General features: G+C 40.1%; 1 protein-coding gene across 32 annotated transcripts in view; it reads right to left on the bottom strand.

The window, feature by feature from the left end:
- DMD (dystrophin) overlaps positions 1-19,204 on the bottom strand; it is a 2,010,563-nt gene that overhangs the window by 154,152 nt on the left and 1,837,207 nt on the right. For all 32 annotated transcript variants that reach the window (XM_065590838.1, XM_065590858.1, XM_065590878.1 and 29 more), the window contains one exon: positions 4,073-4,133. In XM_065590838.1, the coding sequence (XP_065446910.1) occupies positions 4,073-4,133 (61 nt within the window). The remainder of the gene's footprint in view (positions 1-4,072; positions 4,134-19,204) is intronic.

Raw genomic sequence — 19,204 nt, 5'->3', positions numbered from 1 at the left:
TGAACACTGTCCTAGATCTCCGTCTTCAGACGAGAACGGTTGACAAGGAACTAGAGGGCTCGGGTCGTGCGCACTCTAGACACGGCACCAACGGTACCGTGAGACGCCTACTGCACACTGCTACCATAAATCTCTGATTGACAGTGCCAGGACACACCAACCTCTGAAGTGGAGCACCCACAGGGACAGCACTCGAAGAAGAATAAAAGATTTAACCCTAAATGACCACATGAAAGTATTTGATGCAGTATGCTCACTCCTTTCATTGATAACTTTAAGAAACAGATATAAGGAGAAATTAATGTGAAAATGTGTATTATTACTACCACTAAGAAAATTAAATTTAAAAACAGCAAATCACATATTAAATATGGAAAGTAAATTAATATTCTAGAACTACACCTGAAGTTTTCCATTATGCATATACCACCCATGTGGCTGTTTTTCCTTCAGCCTTTGGATATGAAAAACCTTCATTCATGGCATAGTAAACAGTTAAAAAAAAGGGTAACATGATTTTAACCTTACCACCTCAATATGTCCTTTCCAAATGTGGGCTTCCTCCTCTTACCTTCTTTTTCTCTTTATATTCTGTTCATAGAATTTAAGACATTTTTCTCTGCACTCATTTCATATGTACATGCACATACATTTCAAAAGGCTTCTTGCTTTGTATACTTTTTTATTCGCTGTTTATATTTCTTATGTTTGGTAATCACTTTTTTGCTTAGTAAAAGCTAAAGTAAGAGATTTAAATAAAAACCTAAAACATTTTTAAAGTGTCATCGTGTCTTAACTGTCTGAGGCCTCTCTCACTCACCAGACTTTTCTGGTATATTATATGAACCCATTTTTTCTGGAAATGGTGCTTCCTATTAGTGGCAGCCTTCAATCCCACAGCTGCCTCCATGCAGGAAGGCCCGGCACGTACACTAAGCCTTTTTGATTTTGCCATCAGGGCTCATTGATCTGCCAAAGCGGATCAATTGCAGGGTCAGCCACTTAGACAAGTGGCCTGGCAAAACAGCAGTCTTCTTACAGGTTTCTTTTCCCCAACTCTGAACTAATGTAAACCTTTAAAGCCTGTATTAACCATAGGAAAAATGGGTTTACTTGTAAATTATACAGTATAAAATAAGATGTGATCTCTGGAGTACTTAAGGGTTTCATAGTAACTTTTTTGGTTGATGTGAAGAACAGGAAGGTCATCAGCATAACGAGAAAAAGGCTGATGATGGAAAAAAAGCGGGTTAGATGAAGTGTAGTTTAGAAAGATTTCACATAGCAACGTGCAGATGTAATTTTTTTTTCCTTGATAGCCCATCATACAGCCAGGTGTTCAGTAGGCAGTGAGAAAAATCCGTTTGCTACTTTAGAATCCAAGGCACCTTTGGTAGCCTGGCATACAGAAATATGATTTCTCAACTCATTAGGGAAGGAAGCAAGGTGAGTGTTAACTGTTGGCTCAGTTTGGCCTATCCATATGGGACTAACCACATAAAAAGGTGAAAGAAATCCTAACAGAATGCAGCAGCTGGTAAAAGGCCATTATATTGCAATTTTCATGAGGTTGACAGTAGGCCAAGAAACTACAAAATGGCATAGAGTAGGAAAAGCAGTTGTACATTGTTGGCGATTATATTTTCAGTAGCAATGAAAGCTGTACTGAAATAAGGTAAAAGAGACGCTGGCAGGAATAAGGCCCAAGGGAGATAAAATATTAAAAAATGTACAGTACTTCAGGAACTTTAGTGGTGGCTGGTTGCTACAGACTAATCAATGTTTAAAAATGAAGTTTTAACTATCAAATTCAAAGGGCTTGGAGTGACCTAACACTAAGAAGTCTGGAATGTTACTGCTGAGGATTTAGTATTAAGTGTTGCCTGATTTATGGACTCATCAAATGCTGTGACATTTCAAATGTGAAATTGATGAATTAAAACAGGTAAATATCAAGAAGGAAATTGATAAAACACAAAACCAGTAATGTATGCAGGAAATTCAGTTAGCAAAGGATGCTCTCATATGTGCCCTGAGTACTCTATGTTGAAGGTGGAAAGGAAAATTACATAAACATTAAGAAAAGAGCCAGGCATGATACTTACCCTTCTGTTACACCTTTATGACAACTCTTGTAACAATTAAAGATAAGCAAGAAAGTAATAATTCAACGGATGAAAAAAATGGATGGCTAAATAAACATTGTTTAAAGGTTGAAAAGGCTAAGAATAACAGGCAGCTTTGCTATGACAAATATGAAATGCTAAATGAGGGGAATAAAGGAGAAATGGAAAGAGAAACATTTAAATCACTGGGGGTAGTCTTAAAGCTGGAGCAGGGAGCAGATGGAACAGGGAAGTCACTAGGATTAACAAATACCTCAGATATCCGATTGCTAGGTCAGCTACAGGGTGCTCCTGTACAACATGCTACAGAATGTAAGCTTTCATTATAGAAGTTATGTTACCAGCCCTTATGGTTGTGAAGATAACCTTCCCTGAGTGAACCAAATGGAAGCATATGAAGTATGTTTTTCCTGGGTCTGCAAATAGCCTGAAACAATAGCTGTAATGGGGCACTGACTCTGAAAACTAAGAAGGACAAAATAAAATGTTTATTTTGCTGTTGATCATTTTAGCATTAACATTCAGCTAGTGTGTACACCTACTGCTGTTGGAAGTAGTGACAGGTATAATGATTGAGAGGTGCAGTGGGCTCTTGGCTGCCATGAAGAATTGCTATGGTGAGATATTAAGAATTAAAGCTTCTCCAACCAAAATGTCAAGTCACCTCAAGGGTGAGTGAAAAGGAGATGTATCCCTTTCCCCAGTGCCTCAGCTGTGACAGGGGTGCCAAAACCCCAAATTCCCTCTCGCAGCTGATGCCAAAACACCCCGACTCATGTGTCAAAACTTCTAGCTTTCCCCATTCAATTTAATTATTCGTTGACAATGTAAATGTCTGCAGCAAATTTAAAATTTGGGGCAGCAGCAAACTAAATTAATATAAAAATAAATAATACTAGGGAATACTCTAGTTCTGACTGTTATTCATTTTTACATTTAATTCAATAAAACCTCAATTTTGAAGCTGCCACAGAAATTATATTTTGCTACAAAATTCAGAACTGGAGTGCCATAGCGATCAGGTGGCCATCCTGAAGAATTTAGGTTCTGTCTTTTGTAGAGGGCATTCATTATTGTAACAGATGGTGCAGTGTAACATGGATCACTGTAACCCAAATACAGACACTTAAGTTTTAGTCATTTGCACTGCAGGCTCTGTTAACACAGCAACTTCATCCTATGTACTGCAGCATTTATTTTTCCAGGCTGTAGTGAAGAAACAGCTCACAGCTCATGTTAGGAACATGGAAAAACTAGAGCACTAGGAGTAATTTATTCACCCTTATTTTTGTTGTGTAGTGGGATAACCTGAGGCATGAAAAAGTGATCTCCTCCTGGGTTTTTAAAGTTTCCTCTTAGTTTGTTATTCTGTGCCTATTTTTAATATGAATTTCTCCCTTGTTGTCCTTCAACAACAGATTCTGCCAAACAATGTTGCTAAAGGTGCTCACAGGATAATGGACAATTGATAGTTTTAAAAAGATCAGTTAAAGAAAAAGGACAATGATGCTAAAGCTGCAGATTTCTCAATTGCACCATACGTGGCTGCTTTCAACATCAAATCATTCACCAAAATTCTGACTGGCTTGTGGGGTAGTGCAAAACCTCCCTTTCTCACTGTTGATGGAGAAAGGAACAGATATAAAGGAATCAAGTATGAACCATGTGGTCCACAGCTTTACTAGAGTTTTCAGGTGACTGCTGCAACGTCATGAAAGGCACTCTGCTTTATCACAACTCAAAAACTATCTGATGTTTTTTTTTTCTTTTAAGGAAGCTCCCCAGAGCACCAGCATGTTTGCATGACATTTTATTGCATATTTCACTACTTTTGTCCTTCCCACTGAAACAACACAAGAATTGTATCGGGAAAATTAAAGAAATAATTAACTATCATACATATATGAGACTACTAAATAGCCATCATCAATATTATTTATACTTACTTGATATAGTAGGGCACTTTGTTTGGTGAGATTGCCCTCTCCCAGGGACCCTGGACAGAAGCTGTTAACAAATATAAATAAATAAATATATAAATAAAATAAGAGAGACATGGAGGTCAAGTTCAAAGCAAACAGAAAAGACAACATTAATCTCTGGAATTACAATTTTACACTTGGCCACGCTGATATGGGTCTGTTTGCTCAGTTACCCATGAAGGCAGGAAGGATTAACCTGCTGTTCTGAAATTTCTGTCCTAATCTGAGTGAAATTGAACTCATTCAGCTGCAAAGATAAATGCAAAAACCTCTTTGACTACTAAACTTAAAGAAGAGATAAGGAACTCAACACGCAGCCTATCTGTCTTTCTGGCGAGTTCTTTTACGGGGCACCTCTTGGTAATGCTTTCTGTTGTTTTTTCTTCAATTTCACCTCTTATTTGATCAACTGTTCTCATCCTTCTAGGAACAAAATTACACCCTGGTTTACATTTTATGTCAAGTAAAGACATTTAGCAGCCCAGTATGATGATGTTCTCCTGTTTATTTGTTTTAAATAGAGACCTATTTCATTTTTATTTCCTATATTATTAAATGTTCATGTGTTTTATTGTCTTTCAAAACTGGCAAGCTGTGCAGAAGATGTCGGCATGATCACATCAAAAAGTGTTAAACCCATCAGAAAATGGCACTACGTAATAGCAGTTTTCTCAGTCTAGATTCTCACAGCATTAAGTACCAACATCAACTTACAGTATAGTGAAAATATGTTGTAAATAATGTTTTCTATGAAAAAGGAATATGGGTAGGACATATTTTCAAATGATGGAAATTCTTGCTTGCTGATGGTCTGAGCCATATTCTGAAAGCTCTTCTTTAATACTTAGAATTTACAATCTTTTCAAGTTCACCATCAGAAGCAAGCTCCCCTCAAACCAGGATCCACCAGCTCAAAGTTGTACCAGACCCTGCCATAATAATAGATGCAAAACCTGCAGACATATCTCCACTGCTATGAAGATCAATACCCTCACAACACACCTTTCAAGATCCATGGGTCCTATACATGCCTATCACAACATGTGGTGTATCTCATCCAGTGCACTAAATGCTCCAACAACAACTATGGGTGAAAACAGACAATCACAATGTCCCAAATGAATGCACACAGAAAAATGATAAAAGACAAAAACACCGTATCACCTGCAGGTGAACACTTTTCACAAAGTGATCTCTCTATATCTGACACTTCAGTCCTCATCCTCAAAGGAAACCTGCCCAACACCTTCTAGAGATAAGTCTGGGAGCTAAAATTCATAACTTCGCTAGACTCTAAAAATCACAGTTTTAATAAAGACACTGTATCTAAGGCTTATTACAATAATCTGTAACCCACTAACCCTTCCTACTCCCCCTTCCCCCTTTCAGTGCTATGACTGCAGAGGTGTGACCAGGCCACTTCACTTTGACTCGTCTCTTACAATACGTGTTAACTATTTACGCTAAACCATCTGTTCCAGCTTGTATTTAGCCCTGACACTCTGAGGGTATGCCTACCCTGCAATTTGACACCTGCAGCTGACGCATACTAGCTGACCTGGTTTCACGGGGCTCAGGTTAAGGGACCATTAATTGCAATGTAGATGTTCCAGGTTGGGCTGCAGCCTGAGCTCTGGAAATTCTCCCACCTCACAGGGTACTAGAGCCCAGGCTGCCCCAAGCCCAAACATCTACACCGCAGTTAAATACCCCTTAGCCCAAGTCCTGTGAGCCCGAGTCAGCGGACATGGGCCAGCTGCGGGTTTTTAATTGTGTGTAGACACACCCTATGTACCTTTCTCATACCTGAAGAAAAGCTCTGTGTAGCTCAAAAGCTTGTCTGTGTCACCAACAGAAGTTGGTCTAGTAAAAGATATTGCCTAACCCGCCTTGGCTCGCTATTCTATATATAGTCATTTAGATTTTATCTACTTAAAAAATGCCTATCCCAGGGTCTAGGTGTTTTAACAGATATTAAAACAAAATCAAATCACAATCTGTATGAATAAAGGAACAAATGTATCCACACTTCACCTATGCACAAAAGTCCATCAGCTGAATAAAGAAAATACACCACCTACTTTAAATACATCTCATTGCACCTCAGAAATTCAAGTAAAAAGATAACATGAGCAAAGGAGTTGGAGAGAACATGTGAAACACATTTTAAAATAGTTTATAGGGAATTAGCGGATCATTGTTTGTGGGACTGCTAATAAATAAATACATTTTGAGGAGGGATTTGAAGAGGTCAGGGAAGTTGCATAGCAAACAATATCAGGAAGAAAAAAATTAGCTGTAAGGGCAGCATGGGAGATACATGGAGGCACTTATGAGAGTCTAAAAAGGAGAGCAACATGCAACCAAAATGAGATATGGGCTGGAGCAAACACAAAGAGTTTAAGATACTTTTGGATGAAAATGAGAAGCCAGTAAAGGGACTCAAAGAAGGTGATGATGGAGCTGGAGTGGCAAGGAAGAGGAGTATGGCAGCAACATTGTAGATGGACTGGAGGGTGACAGAAAAGCATCCTTGTTCTGTCATCTGCTACCACTGAGAACAGTCTAGATCCATCCTCTTTGGAAGCCCCTTTCAGGTAGTTGAAAGCAGCTATCAAATACCCCTCATTCTTCTCTTCTGCAGACTAAACAATCCCAGTTCCCTCAGCCTCTTCTCATAAGTGCGCTCCAGCCCCCTAATAATTTTTGTTGCCCTCCTCTGGACTCTTTCCAATTTTTCCACATGTGGGGCCAAAAACTGGACACTGTACTCTAGATGAGGCCTCACAATGCCAAATAGAGGACAATGATTACATCCCTCGATCTGCTGGCAATGCTCCTACTTATACAGCCCAAAATGCCATTAGCCTTCTTGTCAACAAGGGCACACTGTTGACTCATATCCAGCTTCTCGTCCACTGTAACCCCTAGGTCCTTTTCTGCAGAACTGCTGCCTAGCCATTCAGTCCCTAGTCTGTAGCAGTGCATGGGATTCTTCCATACTAAATGCAGGACTCTGCACTTGTCCGTGTTGAACCTCATCAAATTTCTTTTGGCCCAATCCTCCAATTTGTCTAGGTCCCTCTGTATCCTATCCCTACCCTCCAGCATATCTACCACTCCCCCCAGTTTAGTCTCAACTGCAAATTTGCTGAGGGTGCAATCAACGCCATCCACCAGATCATTAATGAAGATATTGAACAAAACTGGCTCCAGGACCGACCCCTGGAGCCCTCTACTTGATACTCTACTCTACTTGATACTGGCTGCCAACGAGACATGGAGCCATTGATCACTACACGTTGAGCACGATGATTTAGCCAGCTTTCTATCCACCTTATAGTCCATTCATCCAGCCCATACTTCTTTAACTTGACGGCAAGAATACTGTGGGAGACCGTATCAAAAGCTTTGCTAAAGTCAAGGAATAACATGTCCACTGCTTTCCCCTCATCCACAGAGCTAGTTATCTCATCATAGAAGGCAATTAGGGTAGTCAGGCATGACTTGCACTTGGTGAATCCATGCTGACTGTTCTTGATCACCTTCCTCTCCTCCAAGTGCTTCAAAACTGATTCCTTGAGGACCTGCTCCATGATTTTTCCAGGGACTGAGGTGAGGCTGACTGGCCTGTAGTTCCCCGGATCCTCTTTCTTCCCCTTTTTAAAAAATGGGCACTACATTAGCCTTTTTCCAGTCATCCAGGAACTCCCCCAATCACCATGAGTTTTCAAAGATAATGGCCAATGGCTCTTCAATCATACCCGCCAACTCCTTTAGCACCCTTGGATGCAGCGCATCCAGCCACATGGACTTGTGCTCATCCAGCTTTTCTAAATAGTCCTGAACCACTTCTTTCTCCACAGAGAGCTGGTCACCTCCTCCCCATACTGTGCTGCCCAGTGCAGTAGTCTGGGAGCTGACCTTGTTCATGAAGACAGAGGCAAAAGAAGCATTTAGTACATTAGCTTTTTCCACATCCTCTATCACTAGGTTGCTCCCCCCATTCAGTAAGGGACCCACACTTTCCCTGACCTTCTTCTTGTTGCTAACATACCTGTAGAAACCCTTCTTGTTACTCTTAACATCCCGTGCTAGCTGCAACTCCAAGTGTGATTTGGCCTTCCTGATTTCACTCCTGCATGCCTGAGCAATATTTTTATACTCCCTGGTCATATGTCCAATCTTCCACTTCTTGTAAGCTTCTTTTTTGTGTTTACAATTAGCAAGGATTTCACTGTTAAGCCAAGCTGGTAACCTGCCATATTTACTATTCTTTCTATACCTCAGGATGGTTTGTTCCTGCAACCTCAATAAGGATTGTTTAAAATACAGCCAGCTCTCCTGGACTCCTTTCCCCCTCATGTTATTCTCCCAGGGGATTCTGCCCATCAGTTCCCTGAGGGAGTCAAAGTCTGCTTTTCTGAAGTTCAGGGTCTCCTTCTGCTGCTCTCCTTTCTTCCTTGTGTCAGGATCCTGAACTCAACCCTCTCATGGTCACTGCCTCCCAGGTTCCCATCCACTTTTGCTTCCCCTACTAATTCTTCCCTGTTTGTGAGCAGCAGGTCAAGAGCAGCTCTGTTAATTCCTCTAGCACTTGCATCAGGTCATATATTTGAAAACTATATCATAATACATATATGCAAAGGGACAGAATAAAGATTTGGCATATATATTATACATCTAAATACACACACAGAGTTAAGCATTGTAATATATTACTTAGATTGTAAACTCTTTGGGGACACGGACAGTCTTTTTGTTCAGTATTTGTACAGTGCCTAGCACAATGAGTCCTGCTCCATAACTAGGGCTCCTAGGGAAATATGGTTATATAACTAAGTAACTAAGTAACTAACTAACTAACTAACTAACTAACTAAAAAACAACAAAAACTAACACAGCTGACATTCACAATCTTCCCACATTCCCAATAATATCTATATCTTAATTTCTGTCATGATAAACTCATTCCACTATATACTTGGATGCAGAAAACCTCCAAAGACAATATACCAGGCAATGCTATGTGTTATCTGAAATTTAAGAACTAGGAAGAATGCCATCCACCTTCCCCATGTATCTATATCTGACAATTTCAGTTGTTCATGTAGCTTAATCTTCCTAGCTATGTAAGACTAGAGGATAGCATACAAACTGGTTTAAAAAAACATTTGGATTATGGAACTAGGTATTCTGAAGAGTAAAAAACAACAGAACCACCACCTCCTCCTCCCTGTCCCCCCGCCCCAAAAAACCCTACATTAATTTGAGGATGTGATCTACTTTGTATGGAGTAATATGTATTTTTAATTAAAAAGCCCTACCCATTCAACTCCCCAAACTGCATTAGAGGGCAAAAAGCCTCTTTCCCAAAAAAAAACCAAACCAAACCTTAGCTTTCAGAGTGAGAACACCTCAGCTACAGTTCCTATCTTAAAATCAAAGGAAATGTTATGTATTTATTGAATATCTAAAGGATAGGATGGGTTGCTGTAATTATTCTGGAAGGTGTATTTCTCCTTCACTCCTGAATTCATCTGGGCAACAGCTTTCCAGGCATAACTTATTATCCCAAAATCTTATATACAAAAGTGTTCTTGATCCATTTAAAAAACCAAGCACAAATAGTCTGCTTTCAGTGGAACTAAATGCTTTAGAAATAAACAATTCTGTGATGTTCTGCATAATTGGATTTAGTGTTCCTTCAAGAGACTGTTGTGAGGTTGTCTGTAATACAGTTTCTGCTGTCCTGGATGATTCTAGTCTTGCATAAATTTGAGTTGACAAAATATGTGGTACCTTTTACAACTGTGCTCTGAGAATAATCATCTCATTTCTGGCACAAATCCAACAGCTGAGAACAGCTGTTTCTTATCTCCTGGTACCAGTAGAGGTTTGTCATCCATTACAAAGCCAGTGTAAGTAATAGACATATATCTTTAATTCCTGGTAAGTTTAGTAGTCTATCAAAGAAGACTTTCTGGAAAACAAAAAGAACAGGAGTACTTGTGGCACCTTAGAGACTAACAAATTTATTTGAGCATAAGCTTTCATGGGTTAAAGCCCACTTCATCAGATGCATGCAGTGGAAAATACAGTAAATACAGCTACCACTCTGAAACCTTTCTGGAAAATGTTTTTGTACGACACCATAGCTTCCCTGTGTGTTATACTCAAGAAACAGACATTTCCCTATTAGCAAAGTGTAATTCAACAGTGCCTTATTGTTTTACTTTTGCATAATGTAAGAATCCATTGCTATAGGAACCAGCCACCTGCAATGTTGACTACCGAAATAAAATAGCGTAGCAAAAATTGTCTTTTTAAAAAAATGGATTTAAATCTCCTTGCACTCCATTAGCATTGCTATGCATTAGTAATCATTCAATGGTTATCTATTGTCAGAGTTTTATTTTTCTCCCTTTGATGTGCTAACACATTAAACTTACTGTGTGCGCTATCATTGAACTTAGGGTACATTTCACAGACCATGTTCACATAAGTTGGTATTTGTCTTTTCACAAAGCAAAAAGAAGCAGCAGCATGCTGGATCTGTGTGCTCCACAGTTCAACGGTATTTTACTCTATGCAAGGGTCTGACCAGAGACTTAAATAGAATGCGGGTGTCATTTTAGCTGTGTTCATAGATGAAATTCAAAAATAATCTAATAAATATTTAATTTAGCTATATCATTATGGGAATTATGTATACAATACATTTAAAACTATCAAAGGTAAATGATCGTTTATTACACCTATCCACCAAAATATTCAAAGAGATCGTCTTGGCTAAAATCAGTCCTATCAAAAACTACTTCTAATGGTCATTATTAAAATGTTAACATTCACTCACCATTATCACACAGTGACACGGATCTGTTTTCAATGGTAAGTATAGAGAAAATCCTCAGCATCTCAGATAACATGGGGGAGGGGAGTGAAACTGTAATTTTTTGATGGCAACCACACTGTGCCATGCTTCAATCTACTCTGTGACTTGCTGATTGCTGTTTGTTAGAGGTTTCATATGAGTGAATTACAGCTTTGTGAGGTTTGGATCTGAGCTCACACAGGTGTTCATAACCATAACAAAACCTGCAATATTTACAAATTGGTCACTCTATCCCCAATTTAGTGAGGTATTTAATCATGTGCCTAAATTAAGCCTGGGAGAATGACTTCAGGCAGGGCCTCTACCTATGATACCTTGACTTTGCTGACTTCTGTTGTTCTATTGAGCATTATTGTTATTTTTATTTTTAACCAAATATACATCTTAGAATCTGTTTACTCCTACCCCCACAACATATAACACTTCTTTTACTAATGGTTTAATCTTTTGTTGAAGTATTGTATTTGTCATTCCTTATGAAGGCAGATAGTGATGGCTTAGTGCAGGGATTGGCAACCTTTGGCACGCGGCCCGTCAGGGTAAGCACTCTGGTGGGCCGGGCTGGTTTGTTTACCTGTCGCTGTCATAACTATAAAGGGAAGGGTAACAGCTGTCCTGTGTACAGTACTATAAAATCCCTCCTGGCCAGAGACTCCAAAATCTTTTTCCCTGTAAAGGGTTAAGAAGCTCAGGCAACCTGGCTGGCATCTGACCCAAAGGACCAATAAGGGGACAAGATACTTGGGTGGGGGGGGGAAGGCTTTTGTTTGTGCTCTTTGTTTGGGAGTTTGTTCGCTCTTGGGACTGAGAGGGACCAGACATCAATCCAGGTTCTCCACATCTTTCTAAACAAGTCTCTCATATTTCAAACTTGTAAGTAAATAGCCAGGCAAGGCATCTTAGTTTTACTTTGTTTTCTCAACTTGTAAATGTACCTTTTACTAGAGTGTTTATCTCTGTTTGCTGTACTTTGAACCTAAGACTAGAGGGGAGTCCTCTGAGCTCTTTAAGTTTGATTACCCTGTAAGGTTAATTTCCATACTGATTTTACAGAGATGATTTTTACCTTTTTCTTTAATTAAAAGCCTTCTTTTTAAGAACCTGATTGATTTTTCCTTGTTTTTAGATCCAAGGGGGTTGGATCTGTATTCACCCGGAGTTGGTGGGAGGAAGGAGGGGAATGGTTAATTTCTCCTTGTTTTAAGATCCAACGGGTTTGGATCTGTATTCACCAGGGAATTGGTGAAAGGTTTCTCAAGGCTACCCAGGGAAGGGAATTAGTTTTTGAGAATGGTAGCAGCGGACCAGAGCTAAGCTGGTAGTTAAGCTTAGAAGTCTTCATGCAGGCCCCCACATTTGTACCCTAAAGTTCAAAGTGGGGATACAGCCTTGACAGTCGCGTCCGCAGGTTTGGCCAATCGTGTCTCCCACTGGCCGCGGTTTGCCGCTCCAGGCCAATGGGGGCGGCGGGAAGCAGCGGCCAGCACATCTCTCAGCCCGCACCGCTTCCCACCGCCCCCATTGGCCTGGGACAGTGAACCACAGCTAGTAGGAGCCGCGATCGGCCAAACCTGCGGATGCGGCAGGTAAACAAACCGGCCCGGCCCGCCAGGGTGCTTACCCTGACGGGCCGTGTGCCAAAGGTTGCCAATCCTTGGCTTAGTGATCTAATCCTCAAGTTTGGAAATACCTATAATCACAAAAAGAACAGGAGTACTTGTGGCACCTTAGAGACTAACAAATTTATTAGAGCATAAGCTTTTATGGACTACAGCCCACGACTAACACGGCTGCTACTCTGAAACCTATAATCACAAGTTCACATATGTGTAGAGCTGACTTATCCTTTGAGTCTTTCAAAATAGATAAATTGAGTACCACTGTATTTACTTTCAGATGTATTTTATTAAGATATCATAATAAACAAGATATGGTTGTTCTACACAGACATTAAAGATCCCCTAGTACTTTTCCTAAGGACGAGGTAAGTTACAGCAATCCCCAGTCAGTTAAAGCATGCTATATGCTGGCTGGATGGCTGACTGCCATCTTCACCCTAGAAAGAGCTGCTTATCTGAGAGTGTGTGTGGGTATGTGTAATTTGGGAAGTTCTTTAGGATCTTTCTCAATGAAAGTAGTGTATACTTGTAAAATATTTGTTTTGCCCATTTACAGAGGGCCTATTTCTATCTTATGCATATTTGTTATTATAGTAAATTACAGTGTGGAACACTGATGTTATGTAGCATAGAGGCATAATGGCTCACTTATAATTGAGAAACTGATGTCAGAATATATTGGCTGAAAGATTTAAAAGTTAGAAGGAGAAAAACATCAATCAAAACCTAACTTGCATAAAAATTGCACACCATGGGGTCTAGCTCAACTAGCTTGGAGCCTGATTTAAGCCTGCATATGTGGGTGGGTTCTCAGGAATTGAAGTGAGCTAAGCAGTTAAATTCCAATTTGGATTCTTCAACAGTTAAATTACACACTGCTTCTCTGTCTGCATTGCAATGCTGTCTGCGTTCACAAATAGAGTAAAATGCTTTAAGATTGCTTTTCAAACTTTGGAAGATGGGCTGATTAGCCATAAAGATCTGAACATGTGAAGAGGGGCAGCACAACAGAGACTCACTCCACAGGAATTATAAATTAGGCCTCCCAGGTCTGCAATAACTGCTGAAATCTTTATGACCAACTTGAAACGTAATGTTTGCTGGGTGTTACTGGTGAGAAACATTATACAGCTACTAAATAGATAACATGTTCCTTAGCATCATTACAAATGGTGAACAGCATACTGTGAAGTCATTCAGAAGTTTCCAGAGATCACTTCAAAGCATAAAATCGATCCAAGGCTCATTTTCTTGGATGTTACTGTTTGGTAAAGCAGCAACAAAATACTTGCATGTACTTGAAAAGGATATTCCATCAGGTAGACTAATACTGTAGCTATTGTTCTGCCTTACTAGGTTTGTATATTGCTGACACGTCTCATAATCAATGTTGGTTGCACTCAAACTTTGAAAAAGAAAAATCTCTAAAACTGGTTTCTATCACATTGAACACATTTTGGCTTTTGTGCAGAGAGAATAAAACAGACTATTAGAAAAATAAATCTTAGATAAACATTTCAAGCCTTATAGAGCCAAACATAACAGAATGAGTTCTGACATAAAGAGAATAGCCTCATTGCTTTACACACCAGGCATTTCAGAACATAAAGAATATGTTTTAACTGAGCACAATTTATAGCTCATGACAACTCTGCCACACTGTTTAACTGCGCTGCAGCAGAAATGTTTGAATCTTTAAGTCTGAATCTTCCAGTAGTGCTTCAATAAGGACATACTAGATACACGGGGCAGCAGCAGGGAAATGTTTGCCTCAGAAATCTGGTACTGTAGGCAGCACAGAAGTAGTTAATAAATAATGACTCTCTGTATGAAGCTTATACTCATCTAAGAGTTAAGAAAACATCATGGATAGCTGTGACATACTCAACATTGGAGAAATATCATCAGAGATTAAAACATATTAAACTATGAATAATGCGGCTATGAAATATATGAGATCATTCCACCAACAACAAACAACTGCTTTTAAATAACACTGTATACTGCATTGTAGAGATGCGTGAAAATTAAATGAAATGAAATAGGAGGAAAACATTTTTTCATTGAAATATTGTTCATTGTCACCTTAAGTTTTTTAATGGAAGACTTTTTTCACCACCAAAAGTTATTATTGCAGTGAAAAATAGGAGAAATAAGCAACTTCTGTTAGTGAAGTACTAACTGAAATTTATGATTTTGGCCAGAGAGTTGAAATTGACCATTTTTATAATGTAAAACTTAATTTGCAGGTGGGGGAATCCAGCATATAATCAGAATTCTAATTCATGGTGAATCAAATTTATCAATATGCTATGCACAGCTCTATTGCAGTCAACATCTTTGAGAGAAGAAAATATAAGGGAATATTAAAAAGCAGCAAACCAGCAGGAATGATCATTAGATGCATGATGCCTCTTGAACCACAGAATATAGTACTATCAATGTCCCTCCAAAACACCTGAGCTATCTAGATTAGCATTTTTCTTAAAATTTCCTATTATTTCACAACCACTGATGGCAGGAATGGTAAGGGTGCTAATGTAGACTCTTTAACCATCATAGATCATCTAATCTTGCACAGCAGAGCAGGTGACATGGTGTTTAAAACCCCAGCTGCTCCTACTGTTGCTACCACTTAGGGAGCTGCACTGGTGGTAGTGCAATGGTAAGACATTTTACAAAAAAGTGCTAGTATAGATGTGGCCCATGTGTATTTAACATAATTCCCTGTAACTTTTAACATGCTTCACTCATTAAGCAGGTCTTGAACTTAAATTGCTGCCCACTGCTACTGCAAAGTCATTCCTCCCTTAATGACGATAGTAACAAAGGCAAGAGCTGAGGAGCAAAACATCCAATAGAGATTATTTGTATTTCTTTTTTAAGTCTCTTTTCTTCCTTTAAATGTGCTTGGCTCTCCTTGAAAGGTGCAGGACTGGCAGCTCTGGAGACTGAAATCTTCCACTGAATGCTGCACTGTAGATTTAAACTCTGGTTGCAGGTTGGGGGGGGGGGGGGGAGTGGCTTTTGCTTCTCTCTACCTCCATGCACTTTACACCTCTATATAATTCAGTACTTTGTGTGGCTTGTGAGCTTTGTGTGGCTCAATTCAAAGAAACCCAAAGAGTGGAATGTTGTATCTAGATTTTAAAAAAGTATTTTCAGACACAGGGTGTACACCTATACTTGGAACTGGAGGTACAGTGTGGGCATTGACTCTGTGGGTGCTCTAGGGCTCAAGCACCCACAGAAAAAAATAGGGGGTGTTCAGCACCCACCAGCCACAGCTGTTCAGTGGGGTTGCTGATCAGCTGTTCACCAGCTGGCTGGAGATGCTTAGAGGAGGGCGGAGAGTGATGAATGGCAGGGGTGGAGTGGGGCCGGAAGAAGCAGAGTGAGGGTGGGGCCTCGGGGCAGGAGGCAGAGCTGGTCAAAGAGGTGGATCGAGGGTGGGGCTGGGGAAGGAAGATGCGGACTAAGGGTGTGGCCTTCGGGGGAAGAGGCAGAGTGGGGGCAGGGCCTCAGGGTGGAGCACCCACAGGAAAAATAAAAATCGAAGTCATCGCCTGTGACTGGAGGTGTAATTTCCAGCTTGGGTAGACATACCTGTGCTAGCTCTGACTGAGCTAGTGCACTAAAAATAGTAGCAAAGCCCTGAGTATGGTCCTGTCAAGATGCTAGGTATGTACTTGGACAACTAGCCCTTCCCGCCGCTAGCATGGGGACAGAAAAAATTTGCCACCTGAAGGGAGACTCTGTGAAGCCAGACACTGCAGGAAGCATTGCCCAGCAGGGCCTGAGTGGTGGCCTTCCGACAGCCTAATGACTGACATATGCTGGGGTATAAATGAGGAAACCATCAAGGAGCATTCTGAGCAGACTGCCTGCTTGCTTTCCCTCCAGATCTTGCCTTGCTGTGAACCCCAGGCTCTGGCTCCTAACCCCAGCTCATCCCTGAGTCTGCTACTTGCCTCCTGTCTGCAACTCCGCACCTGACTCTAACCTGGCTCGACCCTAACTCTGTTACTCAACTCCTGATCGCAACTTCATAAGTGACCCATGCACACAGGCTACCCACAGCCAGGCCCTGACATCAGCTTGCAGTGCTAAACAATTGACTGTGTGTGTATTATGGGGCTGAACACTTATTTTGATGGGGGCTGTACAAATACACAAAAGAGACAATCCATGCACCAACTAAATTCTAAAACCAGTTTGATATACTATGTCAAATCCTAAATTCCTATGATCAGCACAGGCTGAAGTAACATATTCAACCTCTAGATTGAAGAATAATAGCTTGGTGTCCAGATCCAATGCAGTCCATAGTCTCATCTTTAAGACTGGCAACAGAGTAGTCAAATGAAATAGGGTCTGATCTGTCATTTTTGAATATCCATGGGAGTTTGATTATGGCTTTAATGGTTGTCTGTTCAGGCTATTAATGCCAAAACCGTAAACTGAAAAGGTGTTTTTCGTCAATTTCAAATAATTTACATTAGAGCAAAATCTCTATGCAATGGAAAGTGACTAAGAAAGTTCTACAGTTTATTAACTGCCATTTTTGTAAGGCAGAAATGGCAAGAAGTAATGAAGAAAAGATTTTTCAGAACCTGAAATTTAAAATAACAGAGTGTGAGGAAACAAGGAACTGTCCCAGGAACTCTGGACTCTATCCAAAGGATAATTAAATATGAAATTTAGTTTCCAAATCTTAAGCACACATTTCTAACCATTATTTATCTACTTCTGAATGTTAACTAATAGTTCTAATGATGATTAACTATTTTCCCTATACAGTACTGGCATGTGATGGCTTTAAAAAAAATAGTTTGAGAAAATTGGTTCTGATCATTGGAGCTACACCACGCGACCCGATATAACACGAATTCGGATATAATGTGGTAAAGCAGCGCTCCAAGGGGTGGTGCTGCGCACTCCGGCGGATCAAAGCAAGTTCAATATAACGCGGTTTCACCTATAACGCAGTAAGATTTTTTGGCTCCCGAGGACAGCGTTATATTGGGGTAGAGGTGTATTTGTTAAATACAGAATGGAAAAAAGTGACCTGTTCTTTATAATTTGAAAATTTAAAATATAGCGAGGTATATCCAGTTAAACTTTAAGCCCTAGCTCTTTATATCAGGAGAATCCTACAAACCACAAAATACAAGACAGATGTAAACACGCCTTTTAAACATGAATGCCTATATGTTTTTGCTTTTACCCAAGTATCTATTGGTTCCCTATCTTGATAAAAATCTGGGTTCATCTCTAAACTGCTAATATTTTGGAGCCACAGATGGAATTAGCACTTCTAAGCAAGAAAAAAAACCCTGGTGATCTCCAAAACGAGATACAGGTAATTGCCAGTTATCGCTGTGCATTATTTCATTGAGTCACATCATCGACACACTGTATGTGACAATCCGACAGGGATCAGGCTGTAAATTACAAGTTCTACCTGTATGTTTAAATGTTGTCAGACCTTCTATTTTTCAGCAGTCACAAGTGGTGCATGCCAATGAGTTACAGCATTAAAAACCAGGATTGATGGCAGGCTGGTTGAACTGTTAGTGGCATTAAAAACAGCCTGACATCTCTCCTACCTCTCATTTGTTTTATCTCAAAAGGAAGTAATAACTATCCTTACAAATACAGATGGATCCTCCAACAACAGACAATGAATCCCATTCTCTGTAAAAGGCAGCATCACAGATCAAAACAAAAGGCGCCAACAAAGCACCATTATTGCAGGGGAGAGAGTTGCAGCTCCATAGTTGAGATTGTGCTGAAATTTGCACTTAAAGCAGGACTGAAATTCCTGTGCTTCACACTTTAGTTACTGTATTTCGACTCCAAATTGAGCACAATAATCCTTCAGAGGACAACAGAATTTTCTATGTGAAATTTTTAGTTTAATATTCACTAACTTTTGCAGAGGAAACATTTAAAAATGTTCCTTTTTAGAAATTATACAGTTTTTCACACATATGTTTGGGTCCTTCTAGCTAAACATCTGCAGTCTTCACAAACTACCAACTTCATCCACACATGCATTCATGTAACATCTCGGACATGGCCATGCGCCACTTTTGACATTTATCAAACTCCATCTTGACAGCTACTTTGACTCATATATTTTAAGGTCAGAGGGGACCATCATGATCATCTACTCTGACCTCCTGTATATTGCAGGCCACAGAACCTCACTCACCCACTCCTGTAATCAACCCATAACCTCTTGCTGAGTTACTGAGTCTTCAAATCATGATTTAAACGATTCAAGTTATAGAGAATCCACCATTTACACTAGTTTAAACCTGTAAGTGACCCATGCCGCAGAGGAAGGTGATAACCCCCCAGGGTCTCTGCCAATCTGACCCAAGGGAAAATTCCTTCCTGACCCCAAATATGGTGATCAGTTAGACTGTGAGCATGTGGGCAAGACTCACCAGCCAGACACCTGGGAAAGAATTCTCTGCAGTAACTCAGAGCCCTCCTCATCTAGTGTCCGATCACCAGTCATTGGAGATATTTGCTGCTAGCAGTCGCAGTTGGGCCACATGCCATTGTAGGCAG

This window comes from Chrysemys picta, chromosome 1 (assembly GCF_011386835.1).
Source record: "Chrysemys picta bellii isolate R12L10 chromosome 1, ASM1138683v2, whole genome shotgun sequence".
Lineage (NCBI taxonomy): Eukaryota > Metazoa > Chordata > Testudines > Emydidae > Chrysemys > Chrysemys picta.
This window is presented reverse-complemented; position numbering and strand designations above follow the sequence as displayed.